Source organism: Hippocampus guttulatus, chromosome 8, assembly GCF_054856545.1.
Source record: "Hippocampus guttulatus isolate MCC_2025c chromosome 8, RoL_Hgut_1.0, whole genome shotgun sequence".
In the NCBI taxonomy this organism is placed as follows: domain Eukaryota; kingdom Metazoa; phylum Chordata; class Actinopteri; order Syngnathiformes; family Syngnathidae; genus Hippocampus; species Hippocampus guttulatus.
In genome coordinates, this window is record NC_141268.1 from 18,317,669 (window position 1) to 18,327,308 (window position 9,640).

The 9,640-nt window shown below is 42.3% G+C and overlaps 1 protein-coding gene across 1 annotated transcript; it reads right to left on the reverse strand.

Annotated features, from left to right (window-relative positions):
• Positions 1-182: 182 nt before the first annotated feature.
• On the reverse strand, positions 183-5,596 carry LOC147201586 (neuronal vesicle trafficking-associated protein 1-like). Its single transcript, XM_086117928.1, has 5 exons — positions 5,362-5,596; positions 4,961-5,107; positions 4,409-4,525; positions 2,782-2,892; positions 183-1,585 (listed from the first exon to the last, which is right to left on the reverse strand). Exons 2-5 carry the CDS (start codon positions 5,087-5,089, stop codon positions 1,382-1,384), a joined length of 561 nt encoding a protein of 186 aa, XP_085974054.1. The 5' UTR covers positions 5,090-5,107; positions 5,362-5,596; the 3' UTR covers positions 183-1,381.
• Positions 5,597-9,640: the final 4,044 nt, after the last annotated feature.

The window sequence follows — 9,640 nt, forward strand, 5'->3', positions numbered from 1 at the left end:
CAAAGTAACACTTTTGTTTTCGTATGAGCACAAAAAGCAGCAATTGTGTTTTTTCAGCAAATAACGGACACCTGTTTAAAAAAAAAAAAATCAGATTGGGTGAATTTGCCATTGCCGAACCACAACCACGCAAAAGTTCTCCGTATGTATGTCACCTTTACTGTCATATAGATTTCACAACATTGTTGGTGGGAAACATGGGCACTTTATTTCAATTCATTTAACATTTAATGTAGCAAATGCACTTCAATGGTACTTGATAACACTGTATGAAAATTGGGCATTTGTGACCATTTAATGACATGTCCAAGAAAACAAAGCGTCAAGACAAGCAACTACTTTCGGATGAGTCAAATAAAACAGTCAGCCAATCGATGGCTCTCGGTGGCGACATGTTGACATTTATCAATTACAAAGAGTTGCACAATACAGCGTCATTACTATCAAAGCAAAAACATTCAGTAGAGCAGCATGAAAGTTATGCTGAGAAACGCAGCCTTTTCAATTCAATCTTGTGTAGCCTGCAAAAATGCACATTGTGTTCACAAAATGGGTGGCAATCTTTTCGAAATACACTTGATACATCAAAAACAATTGACAGCAGTATGTTGCAGAAAGCAGTTTGGGTCAAACTGCACAACCTAAAATTGTGCAAAATACATTTATTGCTGGTGCAGCCAGTGGACGTCGATCCTTTTGTCACAACAATTTAGTAGGCTTTGTACAAAAAACAAAAGTGTCCTTTTTAAAAGCAGCAATTTTGATGTCGAATACAATTATCGATGCAGCTTTGAACTAATAGCAGAGAGTAACATGATTTGCTTATGTGTAAGTGGCATAGCGTGTCCACGTTGCTCTTAAAATTCATATTACAACTGAATATAATACTTGGATTTCTTTTTCTACGGGGGGTTTTTCCCCCTACAGAATTAAGTTCCACACCGCAGTGGCATTGATGCTGCAAACATTGCTCCGTGATCACTACAGAGTTCAAAACATGGTCTATTGAAAATGAAGGAAAAAAAACTGCAAAATTGTCGTGCGTGCATCTCCATCTAAATGTGTCACAAACATGATAACTCACAGTCATTTCACTAAATTGAGCTCTAACGTGTGTATGTGTATGTACAATGTTAATATCAAGTGTGTGTGTGTGTGTGTGTGTGTGGTGGGCAGGGGGGCATTTCTACATGTATGTATGCCCCCACTCAACTGTGTATCAATAAATAACAGCATCTGCTATTCAAGCAAACCATGAACCCAGCAGAAGCCTCATTCAGCCGACCTTGAAGGTGGCACAGCACCTCGGGCAAGACGAGCACTCGGGTTTGCTTGAATGGCACAATCGTATTATTTATTATCGAGGCCCCGCCCAGTGTGGTTAGGCCAGCTTCTGTGCCGTCTCCGTCTCCTGCTGGGTGACCTTCTCCTCGGACATGATGGTCATCCACGGCGATACGGACCGAGTGATGGTCTGCTTGGCGATGTTGTAGTGGTTGATGAGGGTGAAGAGGCGCCCGCGGCCCCCCGGCCCCTGATGGGGGAAGTTGCCGCCGTACATCCCAGCCGGCATGCAGCGACCTTGCTGCTCCACGCAGAGATGGTCGACGGACAGAACAGGGAGAAGACAAATTAACCTCTTTATGTGTGGCGTATATCTCATCAACATTACGACAGAATATCTCACCCCAGAAAATGACCGTATTTTCTGCACTATAAGGCGCTTCGGAGTATAAGACATACCTTTAAAGAATGGCCTTTTTTAAAACTGTTTTCATATAAGGCGCAGAGAATAGAAGCTACAATTGTGGCTGAGGTTATGTTATGCATCCACTAGATGGAGCTACGCTAAAGGGAATGCAATACAACACAGGTTTATTTATATAGCGCTTTCACAACCGCTGCAGCTGTAACAAAGTGCTTTAAAAAACATTTAAAATAGTACGTCCAAGAAATCTGAATATTGATCTATATATAGGGCACATCGGATCATATGGCGCAATTTTGGCTTTTGAGAAAATTGAATGCGCCTTATAGTGCGGAAAATACGCTACTTGAGTCACTTATACTTTCGGCCAGTTAGCTAAAGCTCTATGGTGAATTTGATGTCTAAATGGTTTAAGAAGTTGTCCCGTTGCTGTTATAGTAATACAGATTCTGAAGGGCCAGAGCAGATCAAATTGTCATGGCGACACATAAAGGCCAAAATCTAATTCCGGCATCGAGTCTAACATCCACATGGACATACTGGAATTAGTCAAGGGGAACTGCTGTGGAATGAAGAGAGACTGCTGGGAAGAAAGGAATACAATTTCATGGAACCAATAATAGAATTTAGGTTGGAAATGTAGGTCAGCGGATAAAGCCTTACTTGGCCCTGATGGTTCGCCACTGTGGATTTCACACCTGGATTTGTTAAAATTGCTCCTATGCAACTCATGGTATGATGAAATAGTTGTTGCACACTAATGATCAAACAGGAGGTTCATATAATTTTATCCATCCTTGTAAAATCACAAAAGTTCAATTCAATGCACTCATAATTGCAATCAAATGCACTACTATTACTATTTTCATGCATAGCGTGTCTGAGCTCAGATTTAGTACTTGCGTCATTGCAAAGTGAAGATGAGACATTTTGCTTTTCATTCAATCAAAGTCGATTCAACAGCCGTGCATTTGGCCGACGGAATGATGACCATTGAAGACAACTTTCAGGAGCGGCAAACGCACAACCAAGCACGACAATACATTTTTAACAAATCAAGCGTCTCCACCCACCGTGTACACAAAGCTGTCAGGGCATGGCTGCTCGTACTGGTAAACCTTGTAGACCACCAGGAACACCACACACACCAAGAAGGCCAGAGCACAGATCACCAACAAGGTCACCTGATGGAAAAACGGCAAACAATGAACGAAAGTAAAAATCAGTCCGTTTAGGATTAGAAGCTTGTCAGGGCAATTTAAAAATGTTGTGTAGTCTGCAGTTGTGTGATCATCTGCGCGGTCCTGCTTGCGCCTCACGGGGGGAGTTACGTAACACCTTGTGCTGTTTCTGGGGAGGGGAGGAGGAATGTTGAAATACGGATTATTGGTTCTCCCTCAAAGCTGCGCATTCAGAAATTGATAATGCGCTCGTCTCAGCGCACTCATCCGTTGCTGCAAATGGCTTTGCCTCCTCCTTCAGCCAAAAATGTGAGTGGAGACTAGTCGATGTCACGCCCTGAACATCATGATGAAGTTGTAAAGTACATGAGTCGACTAGTCCATACGACCTCTAGTGCAGCGCCTGGCACAACTGGTTCCTCATGCAAATAACCAGTAATTGACACCTCCCCCTAAAGATGTCTGTAAGTGCCACAAGATGGTGACAAAGCACTGCTTTTGTCAAATGAAACTCCTCAACTCATTTCAACATCGTTGCTTGGCACAAAGATGCCACCGGAAGGTGACAAAGTACTACTTTTGTCTAAATCAAGCTCCTCAACTCTCTTCAGTGGAGCTCTTTGGCACCAAGATGCTACTAAATGGTACAGAATGTACCACTTTTATTGCTTCAGCTTGAGAACAAAAAGAGACAAGAAGTGACTTTTTTTTTTCATCGAAAAACAGAAGATACGAGCCCCATAAAAATAATAATAAATTGCAAATTCACAAGTGGGCAAGGTTGGTGATGGAAAATAAATGAGTCCAGTGTCTATCCCGAGAAGACATTTCTTTTTAACGCCAGGTGTGGCCCGTCGGAGCGGCAAACACAAAGCAACGCAACAGGAGATTCTCGAAGATCTTTGAGGCGAGGACTCCCTGCGGTACTTCAAAGCTCATGTGATCTTAAAAGAGGTTTTGATCACACCTGACAATGACAAGCTCATCTGTTGGCTCGGGACGAGCCAGGACTGTTTAATTCAAGCATATTTTCAAATGGTCACATCCAAAGACCGGAGACGTTTGCCCGCCAGGGAGGTCGGACACAAGCGACCACTGGGAGGCCATCGCCATGGCAACAGCTGATTTCATGCCAGCGGCCGAGGGAAGCATCAAGTGAATCATCGCTGAGCACGATGGGTTCTTGTGTCAAGTTGCAGGACACAGGAAGTTGAAGTGGGTCGGAGCCACTTTGATTCGGTGAATGGAGAGGGGCTTCAAGTTGATCTGTCAGGCGTCTGTGCTTCAGTTTTTCTGAAAACCTTTACTTTTACGCCTTATTTTTAAAAACAGCTTTGTGTACCTTTTACTCCTTTGTGAAATTAGGCAAGCTGCAATTTTTGTTTGTTTGTTTTATTCGCTTGCATAACATGCAAGCGAATAAAAAGAGGGGAGAATATTTTATAATAGCTATTGTACATATTTGTGGAGTAAAAATTAACGTTTTACTTTTGGATATTTCAGAGAGCAGAAATCTTACTTTCAGTCGCTCAGACACGCCTTCGATGATGCTTATCGAGAACTCTGCGATTTTGGGGGATCTGATCTTGCCCTTCTTGCTCTCGCCGTCATAATCCGTCTTTGTCTTCACCACCACCTGGAAACGTGCGCGCACACACACACACACACAGGTACAAGCAGGAATTTACTTAACTTGGAACTGCATGTGCTAAAATTTCACACATGAGCTGTAGCTTGGACAATAGATACTCTCACTGGCCATTTCATTAGGTACAACGAACTAATCTAAGGCAAGAGCTGCAGCAAGCATTCTGCCTTGACAGGGACAACAGTTCAGAGTGGCAAGGTTATAGGAGTTGGAATTGATCGAGTTTATTGTGATTAGTGTGGCCGTACATTTTTTTAAGGTCGATAAGCGGTACAGAAAATAGGTTCCCCTGATTTTAAAAATATTTGAATAACAATAATAAGATATAATTCATACGATGCAACATCCATTTTATTGAAACATATATATATATATATATATATATATATATATATTTATTTATTTATTTTTTAATTCCCTTACCTTGTCCAGTGGAGGGAAATGAAGCTGGCTGGCATCTAAAGGTGTGATGAGGGGGATTGTGTCAAATCCGTCTTCTGAGGCCACCTTCCCGTTGTTTTTCTCACTGAAATTATTCCCCAGTTTAACCATTTTGTGCACACACCAAACCTGGAGGAGAGAAGAGATGGAGGGGGGCTCATGCACCGGCCTTTATTATTCATATCAAGCATCATATGCTATTGTGCGGATATCAACCGTCGTTTGAATCTAAATTCGCTTCTCTTCTGATATACGAAGCATAAATAACACGTGCGGTGTGATTATGTGGTGTTGTGAGGTGTCGCCTTTGTGGACTTGGGGGTGGGGGGGGGGGGCACAACAATCGCGTTCAACACCAAAATAACAAATATCGGAACACTCACCTTATCAGCCGAGTGTAATGTTTGGAAAAATGGATTCGATTTCTGTGGCTTTCCCTCCTTCAACGGCACCGTGTGTGGTTGATTGTGTCACACACGCCAAGCGCCTGAATTGTGTGACGCAGCCGCTGTTGAGGAGGAGGAGAGAAGAGAAGAGAGGAGAGAAGAGAGGAGCTGGTGCACAATATGGCCAAGCTGCCTCAGTCCCCTCTATATGCTGCATGCTGCACTGCAAGTGATGTAACGTCCTCATTGCATCCGCTGAGCACGTTCTTCACTCGTATCCGGTTGGCTCGCCAGTCGCCACAATGGCGCTGCTGGGGGCCAATTCCAAAATCATACCCACAATTTACCAAAAAAAAAAAAACGTTTCTCCCCCTCCCATTTTCTGAATTCGATGCGGGAAATGTAAGAATCACAAATGTAAATCGGCACTTTATTCAAATTGTGGCCTAAAAGTCGTATTTTGACCACACCCCAACCCCCCCCCCCCCAAGTATTTATTTTTTTATTCATTTATTTATTTATTGCCACATCTCATGATGCTGGCGACTCTCTGCTAAAATCGACATCTTTAGTTAAACAGATCGATCAATTCTACTCCGGAAATGTTTTTTTTTCCGAAATCAATATAATCAATATTTTGTATAGATGTTCATTTTTTCTGAAGAAAGAATAAAATGTAAATTAAAAAAAAGATTTTGACCCCCCCCCCATCCGCTCTTCTCCCAAGGAAGTCAGATTGCTGTTCTGCAATTCTGCATTCTGAGAGACAAACACTAGAGGGAGACCTCTGCTAGTTTAGTTTCCAAACTTTAATGATGGCCGCAGTAGAGGAAGTACATGCATTCCTGTATTGTCGTCTTTAATGAACAATATCAGAAAACGTAACTAACTGTGTTAAATTTTCTATCTAATTGTATATCGTTAGATTAAAACAACGTTTGTTTTTATTGACAGATCTTGGGAAACAGCGTATCTATAAAAGTAAGTTAAACAAGCAAACGACCAAAACATAATGAGTGATACACATACATTAATGTTCTGAGCCTCGTATGTCGTTGTAAAACAGTTAAACAAATATACACCACCCCGTTCATATGGAGGCATAGCATACTGTAAATGCATGGGAATTTTGAAATGTGTGCGCGTGATTTTTTTTTCCTTTTTGCTCAATTAGGTGTGTTTGGGGTGTGACTGCTGTTTCTTTAAAATCCATTCTGTCTCTCAGTGCCTCATTTCCCATTTCCCGTGCAGCCACATGGACCGAGCTCCACCACGCGCTCACAAAGTTCACCCAGGACAACTCTGGCGGAAGCTCACACGGAGGACTTCATTCTTCCAAGACTAGACAACGTCTCAATTGATAAACCAAGGTAGGATCCATCCACTGAGCTCTGATACAGAAGTAGATGTGATGGCTTCTGCTCCATAACTTTTGGGCATCAGCACTATCAACTTTCATGTACAGTTTGTTCTGATTTAGTGAGTGTTGGGTAGCTTTTCTGTGTGTTTTCTTACAAAGCTTTTCCTTAAGCTATAATTTCCGTGACTAGTTGACCCGTCTTGTTGTGTGTGTGTGTGTGTGTGTGTGTGTGTGTGTGTGTGTGTGTGTGTGTGTGTGTGTGTGTGTGTGTGTGTGTGTCGTCACACAAATCCTGTTGAATGAACAGGCGAACTGTGACTGTATCATATGGGCGAGTGTGCTTCTGACGTTTCTGGAGGCTTTTTTGGGAGGATGAAGTCACAGGGAGACACACCCTGAGGCTGGGACACGCTCGCTTACTCACGGCAGCCAAGGCAAGGGTGGGAAGTTTTCCACAGTAACCATTCATATATGCACACAGTTGCAAGAACAGTATCTGTTGAGAATGTGGCGTTCAGGCATGAAATTGCAAGATTTTATCGTTATGTGCCATGCGTTATTGTTTCACACTTATTTTCACCCAAAATAGATCAAGGTATCATGAATAAAAATTGGGCTTTCGTAGAAATAAACAGAAGTTCTCACTGGAATGCGGCTGAGAGAAACGTTTCCCATCAGGCCAAAAAAAAAAGTTTGAGAACATGTGACGGAAGAAGCTTTTCAGCCCACTCCTCCTGCACTTCCTCTCCACCCCATCAAGTGCTGAATTCTCTGTAGACCTGATACTATTGACCAGAGATGGCCAACTGGCAACCAGAAAGCGGGGTTCTACTGTATGGTATTATGTTGTAATCTAGCCATTCACCACTAGATGACAGACATGGCCTTTAAATTTATGAATGCATTTTTATTTTGTGAAAGAATGCCCAAATGGTGTCCTTGCACTTAATGTTGGTTTACTGTTCAGCAGTTTTGTGCCGTCCTTGATTGGTATTTTTTATGCAAGAGAATCCATCGCACAAGAAAAACAAATCTCACCCGAGGTTATTTTGTTGTGTGCTTGAAACTCTTTGTTGGTGAACAATGGCTCCTTTATACTTTCACTGAGAAATATACTATGTCAACTGCATTATGTTAAGAGCATGTGCATGTATTTTGTCCATGTTTAAAAATGGGTTTTAATGTAGTATCATCATCATACTGTTTTTTGGACACTCCAAGATTATTTACATACAGTTTACATAACACAGAACATATTTCAGGATTTGGTTTTGCATTGACAGCAGAATATCCCCCCCGCGCCTCCCTGCCGCTTCTTTTTGTCAGCTTTTGTCATCGTTTGGTAGCTATGAGTGACCACATGACCCGTGTTGTGAGTCCACGCCGCTGACTGTGCTTTGTCATGCTTTTTTTTTGATGGCTCCCTCCCATATTGTAACACAAACTGACCATGGTTAATGTCAGAGGTCTTTTTCAGTTAGAATTTGCCCACTGTGTTTTTTATTTTGAGTGTGCTGCTGCGGTCCATACCATGCGGAGTCTTTGGTCTGATGTGGAAATGAAGCTGCAGGGAAACTGTGATGATGATGATGACTAGGTTTTAGTCATTCATTCCTGAATCTGCTCATATGATCACTGTGGCCGCCTGGAGCAAAATGTCTTGAAAGAGACGAAATCAGTCGCCCAGCACTTGTTCGTTTGGGTTCATAATTTTAATCCAATGCGCATTGTTGAAATTGTGAGCGAATCATCATTTTTAGAATTAGATCGTGACCTCTTTTAATTTCTATTCATGGCCATCTTCAGGAAGAGGAATTGTTGCTTCCTGTCATTCACTCATTTGCATAAAAATACAGGAAGTGAAATCACAACTCTGGAGTTCACCAGCGGAGACGTGTTCACTTTTTCCTGTGACCACGCCTACCGTAGGCCTGCTTATGCTGCAATCCAGACTGCTCCCAATAGGAAATAGCTTCTGACGGTTGACTTCAAAGAAAGTTCACTTCTGAAAATATTGCTGATGACCTCAGTAAGCATGCTGATTAGCATCAGAAGTATATTATACTTGATTTTGCTGAAAACTGCTGGATATGCTGACAAGTCACCATCTTTGTTGGGGTTTTTTTTCCATTTCATGTGATTTTGTAAAGTCAGGCAGCATAGTGCCCGAGGTGTGTTTACTACTTAAAAAAAAAATTTTAAAAATCAACGTCTTTCAGCAGTGACGTTAATCAGTGCAGCGTCAACCTGATGACATACAGTCGCTCTGTTATCTGGAAGACGCCGTTTGCTTTGTTTCACACGACAACACAGCCACTTGTCTGGTCGGGTGCGCGGACGTGACATAATGTGCGGTATGAGAGGGGATGACCCGACGTGGTTTTTCTAGATGACTTATGAGCTGTGCCATCCTCAGAGCAATCGAACAAGGCCTCCTTTTTGTATGACGAAACAGTGAAAGAGATTTAGTAGGTTTGTAAAAGCCACGCAAGACAATATCATTTAAGTATGCCGATTTGTGGCTTTTTTTTAACCCCCCGATTCTTTGCGTTTCAGTGGATATGGGAAGTTTCCGCAGTTGGTCAGACATTCTTCCTCTGAGAGATGTCAAGTGAATTTTCTTTACATTGCCAGTCATACTGCAAGGATTGCACAATAGCTTCGGGGATCAGGACAAACCTTCTCCGCCAACAAACTAACCATCAAACAGTTGCATTAGCTGATGTCACCCTGAAGAAATCACGTGATTCATTCTAAAGAGGCCGCAGTTGATAGAACAGAGACCTACTGTCCCGGAAAACTTGAGAAGTGTCTAAAACTGGTCAATCCAGATCCCCACAAAAGACACAGGCCACATTATCAAACAAGAAAAGAATTCCCTTTTAATTTTGTGAGTCACATCAAGGACGTTATGCC

Excerpts from the sequence above, each read along its gene's own strand:
- LOC147201586 (XM_086117928.1), bottom strand. The coding sequence starts at position 5,089 with ATGGTTAAACTGGGGAATAATTTCAGTGAGAAAAACAACGGGAAGGTG. Across the intron at positions 4,526-4,960 it reads ATTTCCCTCCACTGGACAAG|GTGGTGGTGAAGACAAAGAC; the intron begins GTAAGGGAATTA and ends GCACGTTTCCAG. Across the intron at positions 2,893-4,408 it reads GCGTGTCTGAGCGACTGAAA|GTGACCTTGTTGGTGATCTG; the intron begins GTAAGATTTCTG and ends TTTTTCCATCAG.